The sequence below is a fragment of the Callionymus lyra genome, chromosome 6 (assembly GCF_982586985.1).
Source record: "Callionymus lyra chromosome 6, fCalLyr1.hap1.1, whole genome shotgun sequence".
NCBI lineage: Eukaryota > Metazoa > Chordata > Actinopteri > Syngnathiformes > Callionymidae > Callionymus > Callionymus lyra.
Window position 1 is genome coordinate 35,536,875 of NC_141823.1, and position 17,815 is coordinate 35,554,689.

At 36.2% G+C, this 17,815-nt stretch overlaps 1 protein-coding gene across 2 annotated transcripts; it reads right to left on the reverse strand.

Moving 5' to 3' along the window:
• Positions 1-7,317: 7,317 nt before the first annotated feature.
• On the reverse strand, positions 7,318-16,298 carry ddx21 (DEAD (Asp-Glu-Ala-Asp) box helicase 21). Of its 2 annotated transcripts, XM_087792963.1 has the most exons (16): positions 16,143-16,298; positions 14,165-14,380; positions 13,970-14,080; positions 13,753-13,828; positions 12,780-12,958; positions 12,247-12,364; positions 11,963-12,148; positions 10,873-11,018; positions 10,210-10,359; positions 9,942-10,103; positions 9,750-9,869; positions 9,528-9,601; positions 8,933-9,092; positions 8,173-8,307; positions 7,923-7,967; positions 7,318-7,819 (listed from the first exon to the last, which is right to left on the reverse strand). In XM_087792963.1, exons 1-16 carry the CDS (start codon positions 16,224-16,226, stop codon positions 7,559-7,561), a joined length of 2,223 nt encoding a protein of 740 aa, XP_087649089.1. In that variant the 5' UTR covers positions 16,227-16,298; the 3' UTR covers positions 7,318-7,558. The 2 variants fall into 2 exon arrangements, with proteins under 2 accessions (XP_087649089.1, XP_087649090.1); XM_087792964.1 differs by lacking the exon at positions 16,143-16,298 and having other exon boundaries at positions 14,163-14,277.
• Positions 16,299-17,815: the final 1,517 nt, after the last annotated feature.

Below are 17,815 nucleotides of genomic sequence, written 5' to 3' on the forward strand. Positions count from 1 at the left end.
CTTTATCTTTTTCTTTTCTTTTTTCTTTTATTGGAAGACTTGACATGATACATAAACATATTTGTGCAAACAGAGTCAGAAATTAAACATACAAGGAAGCAAGCAAATGATTTATAAGAGAAATACAGGTCAAACTTCCAGAGTATCCCAATCTTTCTGATCTGGTTTTGATCAGTCATTTTCTTTCTTCTTCTTCGAAAGTACAAGACTGAATGACACAAAATGAAATAGAAAATCAAGTATTGAGTAATACCGACCAAATCAAAGGTTGCATAGTAGTTGCAAGGTAATATAACGAACAAACATTTGTGTTAAATGAGAAATGATTCACAAGGTCAACAGAAGAAGTTAACAGAAGGAGCTTTTTCTGTAATGTTCAGGGCTTGAATAGGTAGGGGAGAGGTAAGACGTCGCTCAACAAAATAGGAGGGATGGAAAGAAGATATGAGTGAGTGAGCGAGCAACGGTTAGATGAGATGTAGAAGCGCACACAACGTAATATTGACTGAAGGCTTTCCTTGCTAATTGCATTTTGGCTGGTATTGGATTTTATTCTGCTGTACTGAATGAGAATACCTGGGAGCCGTGTTTTTTCTCTCACCCACTCTCTATTAGTCACTTTTTTCTCTTCACACCCACCGCACGTGATTGGTCAATATGCGTTTGTGCCTTGTGTTTGCGCTAAGCATAGGGGGGAAGGGGGGTAGTTAGACTCGCAGCAGCAGTAGCACACGACTGAGGTGATGGCACAAAGAAATTTACTTCTTTCTTTTTCTTTTATTGAACATTCAATATTTAGTTTGTTTTCATTGTCTGAGAGGCTTTCCAAAGGTCTTAAAGTGTAACGTGTTAGAGTAATAAACACAGTCTCATGGTTCTGTATTTACACGTCAAAAACAACAAAAATACTTGTATGCTACTCTTTTATTAAATTTATCACTATGAAGGTAAACAATTTTTCATTTTTTGATTGATTTAGTATCATTATGTTGTGTAGTTGTAAGAAGTAGCCAGTAGTTCACTTAATCCACTTTACTGAATGCAATAGACCAGGCAGGATGTAGTAGGTAGCATAACATCACTCTTCTTCTCTCCTCTTCTTCTACTCTCTCACTATACATCTAGTTTGGGAGGTCCAGGACAAAGCCACATCCAGTGTCCATCGGAGGTGACAGAGGTGGAGATAGTACACAACTATAAGTACCTCGGTGTGTGGCTGGACAGTAAACTTGACTGGTCCTGCACAGACCATGTGTATAAGAAAGTTCAGAGTAGACTGTACTTTCTGAGGAGGCTTCGATCATTTAACATCTGCAGGAAGCTCCTCTGAATGTTCTACCAGTATGTGGTGGCCAGTGTCCTGTTTTATGCTGTGGTGTGTTGGGGTGGGAATGTGTCCAGGAGGAGTGTCAACAGGTTAGACAGGTTGGACAGGTTGATCAGAAGGGCTGGCTCTGAAGCTGGACTCACTGGGGACAGTTGCTGAGAGGAGATCACTGGACAAACTATTCCATGTTAATCTGTGTATCCTTTTTCTTTGTTATTTTATTTTATCAATGTTCTTTATACTTAGATTTATGTCATTTGTAATAGTATTAATAATAATAAAATATATTTAAAAGCTTTGAAAAGACTCAAGGTCGCTTCATAGTAAAATCGCATATTACTCCAAAAATTACCACAATACAATAGAAAAACCAGGGGGTGGAGGATGAAAACAACATCATAAAACAAGGTGGTAGCAGCAGTTGAGAGGGGTTCTGAGGGGTTTGGAACAGAGTTTTGAGTTGATATTTGAAGAGGGGGAGAGAGTCACAGTTGCGAGAGGTCAGGTAGGAGAGAGTTTCAGAGTTTGGGAGCAAAACGACTGAAGGCTCTGCTCCCCTTGTGCTGAGGTGGGCAGAGGTCACAGAGAGGTGGATGGAGGAGGAGGAGCAGAGAGAGCGATTCGGGGCGTTGATAGTAATGAGGTCAAACAGGTAGAGATGAGCAAGGTTGTGGATGGACTTAGTGTACAGGAGAAGTTTGTAGATGATTCTTTGGTTGATGAGGATCCAGTGAAGCTGCTGGAGGATGGGGTTGATGTGGTGGTGTGTGAGTGGTTTTAGCCATGGCCTTACCTCCGTCCCGAGTGCCTGTTTTGTTTTTTTTGTTCTTATTTCCTATTGTGGACCTTTTTGGATTTATCATTAAAAACTTCGTTTTTAACTTTCCCCCGTGGATCTTTCTGACTGCTTCCGCTTCTGGTTCTTCTGTCTTGTTGGACCATGACAAGCCATTTAAAAAGATCACATTATGAGAACAATTCAGCTGAATCCTGACCCCTTCTGTTTGAGAGGGAATAAAAAGGCATCAAATTGTTCCCTTACATTCAGGTCTTATTTGGAGGAAATGGAATTATGACGGTCTTAAACAATGTACGTGTCATGATACAAAGCATAAGGCAATAGCAGGTCAGAGTAACAACCAAACAAATATCACTATTAGAATACAAATATTGAATAAATAACAAGTCCAAGCAATACAACAAGTACAAATACAATACAAAACAGAGTCCAAATTCTCTAAATTTCGAATTGTTCAAAAACCAGGGTGTCCACCGAACTGGGTTATAAAATAGTAAACAAAGGAAACAACAGTGAACCTAGAAACAGAAAATAAAACAAGGAGTTCACTTATAAATAATTAACTTAAGCACTCAGGCAAAGAGCCAAAAAAGGAAAAAGAGCATTATTTACCTATGCAAAAAAGTATTTGATCTGACACACAGGTCTGCAGGTGGTTGAAAGAGGTATCTTGCTGACGTGGTGCAGTCGTTGGACCATTACTTGACGAGGGGAAAGGGGAAAGGATAGAACAGGAAGACCAAATAAGACCAAAATTGTGAAAAAGTGAAAACATAGCAGTTTGACCTTGTTGTTAAAGCAAATTAAACTCAATCAAGAAGTGTATGACTTGTCACTAATAACAAATTTAAATTATCTGTCCTTTATTTAAGAGTGTTGCTGATCTTTTTTAATCAATCATGCTGATCCTTGCCACTCTTTTGACAAACACAAATTTCAGGGAGTCACATCTTTAGGCTTCATGACACGATAGGCATTAACACACACATCCAGGTCCTAGATCGATTTCAATTCCCCTTTAGGGAGTAAATCAGAAGTAAGCCTTTCATCTCTTGTTTTCCCTTTTCACTTCTTCTTCTCTGTATTGATCTGGGGCATTCTTTTTGTCTTCCTTTCTTTATTTTTCCCCTGATATTTTCTTTAATCAATCCTCATTTTAAATAGTCTCCAAGTTGGCAATGCCTTAAACACTGAACTCTGCAACACAACTTATCATTAAGTGAATTTCAAATCAATGAACAGCTATTGACCCACAGGAGTCATTGAGATTATCTGCAATCTTGTCTGTCTCTTTGATCCTTCGTCTACCTGTCCAGCTGTTTGACTAACCATCGCTTATATTCCTTTTAAAGTAGACTTTTAATGCAGAGTGAATTTACCTTTGCTATGTCTTTGCTCTAAGTCCCTGGGCATAACAATATTTCAAATGACAACAAGGTCTTGTATTATACATTTTAAACTCGGAATGATCCAATGTCACAATGTTACTTACTTTTCTAGTGGTAGTGCGAGTCATGGAACTTTCTGTTGTGTCTAATAATTGCCTCAAATCAGATTGTATCTTGTGTACTGTCAGACCGTATTTACTTTCTGTGTTGGTTATGACTGTTTATAGAGTCAAACTGACATTGAAGTTCCTAACACCAGTATTGAGTGGAGAGTACACAGAATAACCTGAACCTGCAACAAAAGGTAACAAAAAAAACAAAAAAACAAAGATGAAAGAAAAATGTATTGAACAAAAAAAAAATAACAGCAGCCAGAAAAAAATGTGTCGAATGCACATACGGTCCGACAGAGAGTCCATAGATCCTTAATGTGCAAAGAACGTGGAGAGTTCAGTGTCCATTTTCCAGTGTTTATGAGTATTTCCCTGCATTACCAGAAAGAGTGTTGTTCATCCAGACTTCATTCATTCATTCATTCATTGATGGAGAAATTGACTTCCATTTGGTACAAGCTTTTGGTTGTAGGTCACACAGAGGGTGTTAAAAAACATTAGACCAGAAGGAGGTGAGGTGAGAACAATCACCTTGTTTACATTTATCACACGATGAGTAGACATTTGGAAAAATCGGATTCAATCTTGTCTTGTAGTGGAGCCGATGAATAACCTTGAATTGTATAAGTTGCAAACAAACCTTTATGGAACATGATGTTATTCTGGACAGAGTCCTCCGATAACACAGAAATGTCCACATTCAAATATCTCTCCCAGGCATCGCGGATGTGATTCTATGAAGGTCTCGTGTCTACCAGTGCTTCAAAATGCGAAAAAATTCCTCCCTTGAAAATACCTGAAACGGTGGTTATTATGTAGCCTCATTTTTTCCTACAACTGTAGAAATGATGCGTTACAGTCAATCAATTAATCAATTAATTACTCAGACCAGTCAATAAACAAGTTGTCCATTTGCCCAGGTTTAACAGCAGGATTATGACACCAAGAACTTCAAATTGATTGCTCATATCAAATTATATTAAGTGTCTTATTAATCCGTCTAAAAAAAAATTAAAAAAAATGTTTTTATATAAAATTGTGCTTGAGATTTTGTGAATACATCATGTATTTGAAAGCGGAATTCTGTTTGGTATGAAACCTGTTTGATTATGTTTTGATAATCGATTTATAAGAACTTTGGCAATTATTTTTTAGTTCGCAGTTCAGCAAGTTTAAGGGTTGATAGGATGTCACTTCTACGCTATCAGGGTCTTTTTTCAACAGCAGACAGACATTGGCCTCCATATGTTTTTGGAAATACATTTTCTTTCAATGAACAACATATCATGCGAAGTTATAGAGGGGAAAGTAAAATTCTATTCCATATCCATTTGGGCCACATGCTTTACGAATGGCTAATTTAATCTCATCCAAGGTGATATCTGCATCTATTTCTTTTTTTGATCATATTAAGTAATACCTCACTGTCCTTTTCTGTTGCTTTTAGACTTTGAAGCATACAAGTCAGTATACAAATAAAGAAATCGGCTATTGATTGATTTTGGGTTGGTTATCAGCTGTCCTTCTCCAGAAAGAAACTTGTGAATAGCAGTGGCAGATCTAATGCCCCTTAAACTGTGTGGCAAGCAAATATGTGGTTTATCACCCAGCTCAAAATGTTTTTGTTTTAATCGCATTATGTAGTTCTTTACCTGTTCTGAGAGTATTTGATTGTATTCGTATTTAAGCTTTAGCATGGACTGTAGTATGTCCTCAGACTTTGTATTTTGTTAACTAATTTCAAGCTGCATTGTTTCTGATTCAATCTCCTGAAATCTGAAAAGTCTTTTTTGCCGTGATTGGTATGATAGAATATAGATGATCACGACGTGTCGAGACTACCAAAGTGTATTATCTGAAACTGTGCCATTGTCGTTATTCAGAATAAAGTCTGATACCTGAGACAATAATACTATGGTAAGTTGAATATATAACATTTGAAATTAACTTGGAGTCCACAATCAAGTAATCAATTCTAGTAAAGGTACCATGTACTGGGGAAAAGAATGAATATCGTCTATCAAGTGGATGCTGAAGGCGCCAAATATCTGCTAGGTCCATTTGTTTAAGTTGTTTAAGTCATTAATGACAGAAACTGATCAATAAACTGGTCTAGTACGGAATCAAGATAACAGTTAATTTCTCCCCCAATAATTAATTACAATTACTATATAGTGCAGCTATATTAATAATGTTCTTGAAAAAGTCAGGGGAATCAAATCGGAGCATAAATATTTAAAAGAGCCAATGGAAAACAATTGATAGAACCGGTAACAACAAGAAATCTACCACCTGGGTCGTCTTTGTTAAAGAGTGAAATGCGAAAGGAACAGCTTTGGCTGATACCTCTGGCTCTGTAGGAAGATAATGACTGAAACCAAGTAAGCCCTTAATCGTCTTTGATCGGATGGTTAAATATGAGTTTCCTGTAAGAAGATTACATCAGAATCAAGAGTCTTTAAGTGCGAAAATACCTTTGCTTTCTTAATGGCACTCCCCAGACCTCTACAGTTCAATGATGTAAATGTAATTGGAACAGATCCTGACACTGCTCTAGAATTCTTAACCATTTTGGAATAGTGCTTCAAGATGAAAGTATGATCCCTTAGAAAATTGGCAGCTGTCAAAAACAAATAGAAAAGCAAAACTGTAAAATAATAAAAAAGAAAAACTTAAACCCCAATGTTATATTTTAACAACAAGTTACACCTAATTTGAGGAAGCTTCTTGGTAATAAATCACTAAAGCACACACAAACCCATCTCTTGAGTCCGTGGATCATAATAATAAAGCACGAAAACTATAGTGTAAATCAGTGGGGGGCCATGCATTTCACACATAGGCCTTCAATGGCGCATGTTTGAATGAATCCACCTCTCAATAACTACTTTCAGGTTCTTTATACTCAACAGGGATCTGACCGTGTACTGTTATAGGTCAATAAGACATTAAGATCATCATCAAATGAACACAAAATCAGTGCTTTATATCAAAATATCACTCCGACTACAATCTGTGTGGTTTCCATGTCAATTTAAATACGTTTTTTGTTTATATGGAACAGTAAACAGACACATGTTGAAAAAGGCGAATTTTCCAAAACTGAACACTCTTGTCTCTCTGTCATTCTTGGAGGTTTTTGTTAATTCATGTCACAAAAGAACCAATAAATGTTTTATATTTATGACAAATCTTTATGACCATTTCTCAAAATGTACACTTTTACCAGAAGTCAAATCATGGCTATAGCTGAGGTTTTTTATTTGTCTTCATGACACTATCCAAGCAAGACTGGGAAAAAAAAAAGAAATGAAAAAAAGAAAAAGAATGAAGTTGGCCATGGAGGGAAACACTTGCTGACCTGCTGGTGCACAAATTGGGTTTCTGACCCTCGCTGTGATGAGGGAGGACTGGTCAGCAGTGACGGTCAGAATAGACTGGTCGGATATGCAGCCCTTATTATTAGGTCATGTGGTCAACTTTACCATCTGGATCTTCAAATAAATGTTAAAATCTCACAATTGCAGCCTATTTAATTGAAATGAACTAATTATTTAGAGATTAATCATTTACACTCTGGTATCTGGGTCATTGGTTGTCCTGCCATTTCCACTTTTGAGTAATTCTTGGGTGCATTCAGTTTTTATTTTACTAAAAAATATTATCTTGCATGGAGAAAAAAGTGAAAGCTTGATAGTTGACCTTTTTTAATGAACTCATCACATTCAAATGAATGGAGGCAGAAGAGAAAAAGATATTAGATGGCAATTACAAGGAGGCAATCATCCAAAAATATATTCATGTAGAATAGTTTCATACATGGTCACCAGAGTTGCAGTCTGTTTTGTACAGGAGATCTGTTCAGGCGTGCCAGCGGCCAGCACCCCAAAAAAGTTCATAAAAAACGATAGGCTTCTTTGAGAACATGTCCTCAGCGACTGAAGGCTTGATTGAAGCTGCGTTTATTACCCCCTCTTCTTTGGAAACCGCCATTCCTAGCAACATTATCCCCAAAACTGCGGCCTCTTCCACCTCTGAACCCTCCTCTGTTTCTATCCCCGAATCCTCTGTTGCCACGGCCGCCACCACCACCAAAACTACGTTCCCCACGATCTTTGTACTGCTTTTCCTCCAGCTCTGGCAGTTCGGTAGCAACCGTCAGCTGCCAACGGCGACCATCATTCCAGTTTCCCTGTGAAAAAAAGGAACACTATAAATGCACAACCCAACTTTAAAAATTCAATTAATTTTATCTGCATTTTCCCTCAATAATGAATCAGAAATGTGAACTTTACCTGAAACTCTGTGACTTTGTCAACTGGAACATCAAAACAGACTCCCTGAGGGAAGAAAGAAGAAGATTGTTACATAGAATTCCAATTAAATCAGAAGCTTGTAAGCTTGTTATTCAATAAAACAATAGCAATAGAATGTCAAATTGTAATGAAATAAGTTAATTATAAAAATAAATAACAAGATTAAACGTCTCCTGAAAAGGAAATCTAAGGGTGAAACATGCAACACAAAGTTAAAACATTAACTTACAGTTTTGCCTTTGAGGAATGTCATTCTGTTTATGTGGTTCTCCACCTGCTCGCCCAGCTGCTCCTTAATGGTCTTCCAGGCGTAACTCATAGTGTGCATCTCTTGTGAACACACCAACTGCATTGTAGTGAAACCCTGAAACACAATAGAGAAACAGGACACATTTAAACGACAGTCATTCATAAACATTGAAACCGAGTACCTAGATTGTTTTGGAAATGTTTAAGTAAATATTCAACATTATTGTCAATACTGCCATTAGCAGATGGTAGTAAATCACATTATAAAAAAACATATTCAATAAAAATAGAGTGGTATGAGAAAAATATAATGTTAGTCAGAGCACCTCAAAAAAATATCCTTAGAAAATACACTACCATTGGCAATGTGTTATATCCACACATTGATTGGTGTCATTCTTCCTTCTTAGCAATTATTGGATATTGCTGGAGAATAAGCTTTGGTCTTTTCTGCTAAATTTTGTTAACTTTTAACTTTTTTTTTTGGTTATTATTTTTTGTAATCGTTTGTGCTATATCATATAACAATAACTAAACAATAGCTAGATAGCTAAAACTTTATTGATCCCTTTGGAGGTCTCCTTCTGGAAATTGTTTAATAGATGTGAATGTTCTTAATCTACCCCAATGTACCATATGAAGAGGTATTGCCAAGCTTATACAATAGCCTTGATTATATTTAGGCAGAGAAGAACTGAGTGATTAAAAAGTTACACTTGAGAGTAAAATATTCCACTTACTGCATCAGAGTTGAGCAGAGACCTCTGTTCCATAGTCGAGGCGCCTGAAATATGAGCCAAAGCAGCAGCCAAAGCGTCAACTGCTCCCTTCTCCTCAATCAGCTTCTGAGCGGACTCTCTGAAGTAGCCGATGGTTGCAACTGGTACAGAGTCAAGGAACCTGTCGAAAGCATATGAAGTAATCTGTTAAAACAATGTTCATGGTAATGCGATTTAGAAACAATCAACATTCAATACTTTTAAGGGCAACTAATGTGAAAACCCAACTTCCCTGAATCCCTCACATATTTCAAATGTTTAAGTCTTCCTCTCCAAGATACAATAAGTTCCTCAACATGATGATGTTTTGAAGTTATTCCCATATAAAGTTCTCCCCCGTCTGATATCTCGGGATCCCTAGTCAACTGTAATCACAACCTGCTACGTTTAAACAACAAGTTCCTTGGATTTTGTAATAATAAATTAAATAGTAAATTAAGAGAGTTTCGTGCAAACATACATATACTGATCAGTAAAATAGAGGTTCAAGATCAATTTAAGAGCCAATTCAATAAACACATTAGTTGCCTTTTAAATAAACATGGTCTTTTCCCACCTGACGGCATCTTTGCTTGATGCCTTGATGATCTCATTGGCTGTGGGGACTCCAACTCTCCGGAATGTGATTCCCTGTGTGACAATGTGACATTTTTGTTACTTTATACATTTATGGACAGTGTTAATGTACTGAAAATAATAATCACTTTGTCACCACTTTCTGGAAGTTAAATGTGCAGACTACAAAATTAGAGTTCAGGAGGGTCTCATGTAAACTCACAGCTTTGTTCTCAACGTAGCGCAGCAGATCCTCTTCTTTCCGTTGGTAGAAACAGATGCAGACTCCAGTTCTACCTGCTCTGCCTGTACGACCCGAGCGATGTATATACGACTCCACATCCTGAGACAAGAAACATCAATTGAGATTACGCGCCAAAATACGACGTTGAGACAAGGCATAAGTAATTCATACTTTGGGTGGAGAACACTGAACCACCAGATCAACTTCAGGTATATCTAGTCCTCGTGAAGCCACATTGGTAGCAACCAACACTTCAAAAGTTCCATTCCTGAAGCCCTTTAGTGTGACCTCTCTCTGCTTTTGTGGAATGTCACCATGGAGTGATTGAGCACTCTGAAAGAGAAGTTACCGCAAAAGAGATGTTTAAATGTGACAGTTCTTGCAACACATCTTATAACTTCACTTTAAGGTAAATAGCCATGAGAGAGTGAGAATATACCTGTTTGATGGCGGCATCCAAGGAAAGCTCAGTGGCATCTCTCTTGGTCTCACAAAAGACGATGGTTTTGCCATGGCTACCGCTGTAAACCTGTATCACATCTCCCAAAACCGCTGCACGTTGGGTCCAGTGACAGGCTATAGCCAAATGCTTAAAAGTAAAAATAAACAAAAAGGTTAAGCACAAAACAGGACAATTTAGAATAAGTCAAGTTTAAAGCCACAAGCCATGACTAATAGCTTTGATGAGCATCTTCAACTTCCGAGCTTATCAACAAAAAGTTTTGACTAGCTACTGAAACAGAATAACAATCATTTTTTCCATGTCTGTTGATATTACTTTTTTTCTCCAAATCTTCTTACACCAATTTCAATACCTCTGTCAAAATATAAATCTGACTCAATTGACACATTTACAAAACTTATTTTACAACTTTACCAAGGGAAAAACAATTATTTTTTACTCACAAATGCTTTCACACAGTAGGTCAGAACAAAGTGTCATGTTCTAAATGTAAAGATTGGGCTACAGTTAAAAATCGAAATAATTAAATATTCAATATGTCCTTATACTTTTAGGTGATTAAGGTGAAAATCTATATAAAAAGTATTTTGTGTTTAAAATTGGCATTTATTTAAGCAATAATAAATGCCACACACTTACTTCCACTGATGTTGCAGCCCTCTGGGTTTTCTTTCCGATCAAATCGATGCGTTTGCATTCTGGTTTCATATATTTCTTTGCCACCTCGTAGACCCACTGTGGGCAGGTGGCAGAAAACAGCAAAGTCTGTGGGTTTTCACCAGCATCTTTACGAGAAGAGAAAACAAAAAAGAGAAAAGGAAACATGTGAATATTTAATCTTCTATTTTATTCACATCAAAACTAGTCTACTGACTCCATTAAGAAACATCTCAAGACAGTCTTATGTGTGCAGGCTTTTCCCTAATGTTCTGGGACTACTGTGTTTGTCTTATGTATCTTGGCCTTTTAAAGCATGTATCTTAGCTGTACATTTGTTTTTTTGTTAAAGCGCTTTATGACCCTGGTCTAGAAAGGCGCTTTACAAATAACGTCTACTTACATCTGCAGCCTTAAAAATACATTAACCCACCTAGAGGCATTTCTTAGTTTCAATTCTGACATTTAATTAAAAATGTTGATTGTACTACATTGTTGTAGTAATCGACTGAACTCTATATATGAAGTTACCAAAGTTGAATTAACCTTTAATAACTATCTACACTTGATACCTTGAGCCGACACCAAATTGAATTGTCAGTACAAGAAGCTTCTAACTGACGAACACACCTTTATATTATTTTAACCAATAACTTCAGGTAAAATTGGAGTGAATACACGTCCCTTATTACTCGAGCATGTTGTATTGTTAGGGGCTGTCTAGTCAAAGACATTTGACTGCCCCCAGTACATGCGATAAAGTTGGTCATTTATTAGACCTTTGTACTCCAACTTGCATGTGAGGTCCGATCGCCCTCAATGAAACTTAGTAATGTTGACCCAAAATAAACCTTGATAACAAACAATAAAATTAACTTTAATTACTCAAGAAAATGAATACACTTAAGTGTATCCACAACAATTATGATATCTGATTTCAAAACACAAAACTAGAAGAAAATTTAGATCCACATAACTTAGAAACCGAAGACTGGCTGTTGCATAAACATAGTTATTTTTAATGTCACAGTCTTGCTTTATTCATGAAATCAAGCCTCTACCAGCAGGTTACCTTTGTGGTATGATGATGCCAAAATTTCCTCAACCTGTTCAGCAAATCCCATGTCCAACATCTGATCGACTTCATCAAGAACCACATGTTTCAGTTGGGAAAGGTCAAGTTTATGGTTCTGAAGGTGGTCTTTGAGTCGACCAGGGGTTCCTACTAGGACATCAATCCCATTACGGATAGCATCCACTACAAAAACAAATAATTATGGTTAAAAAGTTTGACAAACAGTACCATTGATGACACCTTTTTTATATTATGGTTAAAGAACACTGTGCTACACTTACTCTGGGGATTGTATGAGCTTCCTCCGTAGAAGCAGGAGATGGCAAGTTTCTTAGCGACATCTTTAAAGTCCTTGGCTACCTGGATGGCCAACTCACGTGTCGGAGTCAACACCAAAACCTGTAAGCAATAATTAAACATGAATCTAACTACTTGTAATACAGGAAATGCACCTAAAGAATGACAAGTATTTGCACTTTTGTTTACTCTGAAATAAAGTCTGTATTACTTATTACTGTCAAAGTTTAAGTATTATATTTTGTTTGTTAACAACTGTAATTGAAGAAACTAAATAAAGCTTCTCTATTTGTTTCAATGTATGCAAAATATGCCTTTATCTTTACAACTGTGTTAGCACTTTATCTTAACAATTATTGTGAATGTGAATTATTTATTGTATAAGAGAAGAAACCCCTGTAAAGAGGACAAAATCACATCAAATTGCAATTTGAGGAAAATAATCGCAATTCGATTATTTTCCGTCTGATCCAGATTAAAGCTATTATTATATTATATATTATGGAGTGTTAGGTACCTTGGGTGCACGGCCTCTAGTTCGATCAAAATTATCCATCTGAAGCTTCTCCACGAGTGGAATGGCAAAGGAGAAAGTCTTTCCTGTTCCTGTGTGGGCCTGGGCAAGAACATCATCGCCATCATATACAGCGTTGAAGGCCTTCACTTGAATGTCAAACAGGTAACTGACTCCACGGGCTAAGAAAAGAAAAAAGAAATTCAAATGTATTTTGGGTTACAACTGACTCACTTTCTGATTACGAGTGTGTGAGTGGGCATCTGACACAAGTTGGACTGCAAATGAAAACATGAAAACTCATCATTGCAGACGTAGCTAATAAAGAAAACTCTGATTCGTTTTAGTTAGGGCTGGGCGATATACCCGTTCGTACAGAAAACCCGTCTTTATTTTTATTGTGATATGAATATCTGGAAAGTGCAGCGGAAAAGTGTTTCAGCGGAGGAATACCGTAGATGATAATGACGGTGAACTGCACTGATTATGCAAACTTAAGTTAAATAAAATGTTCTATTTTGACTGCAACCATTATCATTAATAAAGTCTACCTAATATAATCTAATTCTAATCTTTAACTTAATTACTGCCACCATACATACCTTTTTTTAGCCAATCAAATGCATTTCTTTTCTTATCAGAAGAAAATGTGTAAAAGAACACTCATGCATGAAAATGATGGATGGATGGATGGATGGACGAACGGAAAGACTGACAGATACTGGACTGGTACTAACCCATGGTCCTTTCAATTTAATTATAATCACTTTTTTCTGTTGTCAGCTCAATTGCAGTATGTCAAAAGAGTCAACTCTTTCCCATAGGTTAACTATGTAAAGTAACTTTCAAAGTAACTATTAATCAAATTGTTCCAGATTCGATTAGTATTTATTTTATCATATAACAGAGGTTGGTTTTGGTATTAATTAAAATGACTGTAACAAATCATCTTAGACTGAGCATAAGGAGGGCCTACCTTTCAGCTTTTCAATAGTACCCTGGGAAATCCGAAAATTGGAAAAAGCTCCTTCTTTTTGCTCTGGCGTTTCCTCCTGAATAAACAATATAGAAACAACAATAAAAACAGGCATCTCATAAAGAAGATCTACTTTCACAAAAATAGGTTGGATTATTGCTTCATCGGGCAATCTGAAAAAAAAAAAATCATGAATTGGGATAAAAGAAAGCTTTACCGTTTGTTTTGCATCGTCACTAGTCGACTCCATACTTGATGGGGAGGCGACTGGCATGTCTGGGTTGGAATGTCCATTGATTGCAGCATCATCTTTTTTTTTTTGCTTTTTCTTAAATTCCCATAGTATGAAAAACATCAATTAGGACAAATAAATGATTTTGGATTACTACAAAGAGTTTTCTAGATTACACACCGCTGCCTTTGCTTCTGGGTTCTTCTTGGTCTTTTTCTGTGGTGTTTCAACAGAGTTTCCATTCATGTCCGTTACTTCATCATCCACGTGTCCCTTCAATCGATCTGATGCCCGTTTTTTCTTTGGTGCAGGCGGTTCACAATCTGGGCTATTCACTGGCTGCTCTTCCAACTGTTGCTGGAGTTCAAGCTTTTTCTTACTGCCCTTTTTTTTTTGCTTCATTTGAAGAAGAAGAAAAACAGACATTTACTTTTTTATGCCATGACGTTAGATCGATACATTAGTCAATACGTTTTAACATTGAAAAAGAAAGAACAAGATTGTGAACATAGATCAAAGAAAAATAAAAAAGACAAAGCATACAAAGACTAACATAGAATAGATCATGATACTTTCACTCCACTCCTGCCCTTGAACTCAGAATTGTACACTCTAACGATTATGTTAGAGGTGTGTCAATTCTTATTCGTCAATGCCGCATTACTTATTATACAGTATTTGTGGTATTGCAAACTGGATATATAGCTCTATGCCAAATTGTATGTTGTACACTGGAACCAACATGCCAGAAAAATTGGTACATGCCATCAATCCAGAAGTTGCCATCATGGAGGTACAAGTTGTGTAAACAAAGCGCAAGTCCTAAATATACAGTATATCCCAAACGACATTGTGTATTATAATAAATTATTGCAGTGTTATTGGCTGCACCAATAGGTTAAGAATATTAAAAACAAAAGTTGGCGGAGGAAAGGAGGCACCTACAGTTAGCGAAGCTAAACCAAGAAAATTTGGAATTAGTTTGGTAAAAATTCTCATTAGGTAAGTTAAATGTTGATAGCAGCCCACCTCTTAACAGTAATCCATCAAAAACTGCATTGATACGTGCAATTTATCTGGTTTTCCAGAGTCTGGCTAATGTCTCTAACTAATAAAGTTTAATATTTGTAAGGGTCTTATTTAGTTTCGCTGATCTGAATTACAACAGCAGTGAAAAGAGCAAAGTTTTTTTATTATCACGGTCAAACTCTATACAGTTTTTAAATCCACGATTGCTACACATTTTTATATTATATATTAGTTGATTCATTTTTAGATTTTCAACCAATTGAAAGGTCTCAGATCATTAAATGTGACAGATTAAAGACTTTGAATATAGAATTTTTAATAGATAGATCATTAAAACGTAATATTTCAATTATGACTCTAATGTCAATGTCAAAGACGACGACAATTCAATATAGACTTTTGGTGAAATGATCTATATATATATTTTTAAACCTTCTTAGTCATATGATAACGTAAAAGCTGGCAGATTTAGGCTATAACTGACATGGAGGTGAGGACATCAGTCTAATAAAATCATAGAAATCGTCTTTTTGTACAAGTCTGTGTGAAGAAAGCTGATGAGATATTAAATAAATAATAGCCAATTGAATAAGCCACTATTTTGGGTTTATATACTTGTAAAACTGACACTAAAGGAACCATAAACCCCACCGCATGTCACTGGTAAATAGTAAGTAAATATTAAAAAAAATGTTTTAGTATAGTTGGCCTCAAACTTTGCGATGTTATGAACATGTCGTATAACTATGCCAATCGAATCATTGTTGGTATATGTGTCCAACAGCGATACTGTACTGTACATGTTTCATATTTAAACGGATGGTTCTTTGTTTTGATGTCGACCAGCTGTGTTTGCGTCATCAAACCGCGCCTGGCTGTTCCGGCCTCGTGTTTTAAACGGGCACGTGGCTTTACCACGTGATCAGGTTGTCCAGCAGTGAAGGCTGATAATAAATGCTAAAACACATTTCATTGTTATCTTTTGATCTTGTGAAGAATCTTTATCAGAGGCTTAGAAGCATACACTAAGAGTAATGTTTAACGAACTACCTTAACCAAATGTTGTTTTAAAGTGAGACAGTCGATCAGAGATCTCTTAATAAAATATATAAAAATGATTAATTCTCACCGTTTTTACTTTGGCCTCGATGACGGTCTCAAGATCTTCTTCCATGTTCTGTTCTGTGGCTTCAAAAACGATCTTTGATGGCATTTCTCGAGTGAGATGGAATCCCTCGTCGTAAATACGCTGGCAAGACCACGGACACGCGGGTCGAAAGGAACGCGCTTTCGTGCGCGATCCCGTTGGAGCGATACTGTAACATAGAACTAGAAGTTATAGAGTGGACATTATACGCACAAAAAACACTTTCCGTTTGATTTAGCTTATAACTACCCAGCACTGTAGATGTGCAACATGATAGAACGTTGATAGCGAGAGTTTAAAAAATGCGTTAAATGTCAATTTTCCATTGCCTTTAAAAAATATTCCAATGTTTAAATCCCGATTCAATTTCAATTTTATGTAGTGTCAAATCATGACGAAGTTATCTCAAAACTATACAACAACAATAAACATACAGCTAACAAAAATAACTATAAGTAAGACTATATGAGATAAAGGAAAGGGGGAAATGAGAGATAATAAAGTAGGACAGTAGAATCCAGGGAGGCTCATGGAGAGAAATATCAGGGCTGCCAAGTTTCAGCAGATGACAGTTGTGATATTTGATTGGAGGTGGTGGGGTATGGAAGTATATCAGTGCCATCAGAATATTAAATGGTTTCATTGAATATTTAAAATGTTGAAAGGTTGAATTTTTTGTATTTTATTTTTAATTATTCAATATTTATTTAATTCGCAGCCATTTAAATTCAATATGAAAAAATCCGAAGCCTTACAAATTCAGCATAACAGTGCCACCAGACAAAACTAAACTCAGCTACTTGATCATACTTGTGTGCATAAAGGATCATGTGACGACATCGAAGCACTGCCGCATCAGTTTAGATATTTTTATGATAAATTGTCAACATTGTTTTAACATCTGGAGTTTAAACACTACATCTCACGATCAATCAGTAGATTCCAGTGACGTGCGGTGGGGTTCATGGTTGGTGAGGCACTGACTCCTTTAGTGTCAGTTTTACTAGTATATAAACCTAAAATAGTGGATTATACATTTGGCTACTGGTTATTTCATATCTCATCAGCTTTCTTCACACAGACATGCACACCAAAGAAAATACAATTTCTATGATTTTATAAGACGGTTTTCTCACCTCCATATCACTTATAGCCTAAATCTGTCAACTTTGACTATATCATATGACTAAGACGGTTTAAAAAATATAATTAAGATAATGGTTAATATTGCGTGAGGCCTTCTGTGATTGGCTGGATTTACGTAAAAAGTTTATTATGGTGAAAATATAAATATTGAGTATTAAATGGGTCAATATAAGCTTGGGAAAACAAATAATATTTTATTTTAGGCCAACGTTTACTTTTTAAATATTCTATTGTATTTTTCAGAATCAGAATCAGAATCAGAATCCCTTTATTATCCCGCGAGGGGGAATTCTTTTTAACAAACAGCAAGAGCAATATACCAGAAGAAAAATAAAAACACCCAGAAATAAAATATTAAAAAGAAAAGAAAGAATCTAAATAGAATAGAAAATAAATCTGCACTATATATTTATACTATATATATATATATATATATATATACTATATTTTCTTTGTGTATGTGGCGGTGCAAGCACAGATGGGTTAATGTAAGTAAGTAAGTAAGTAAG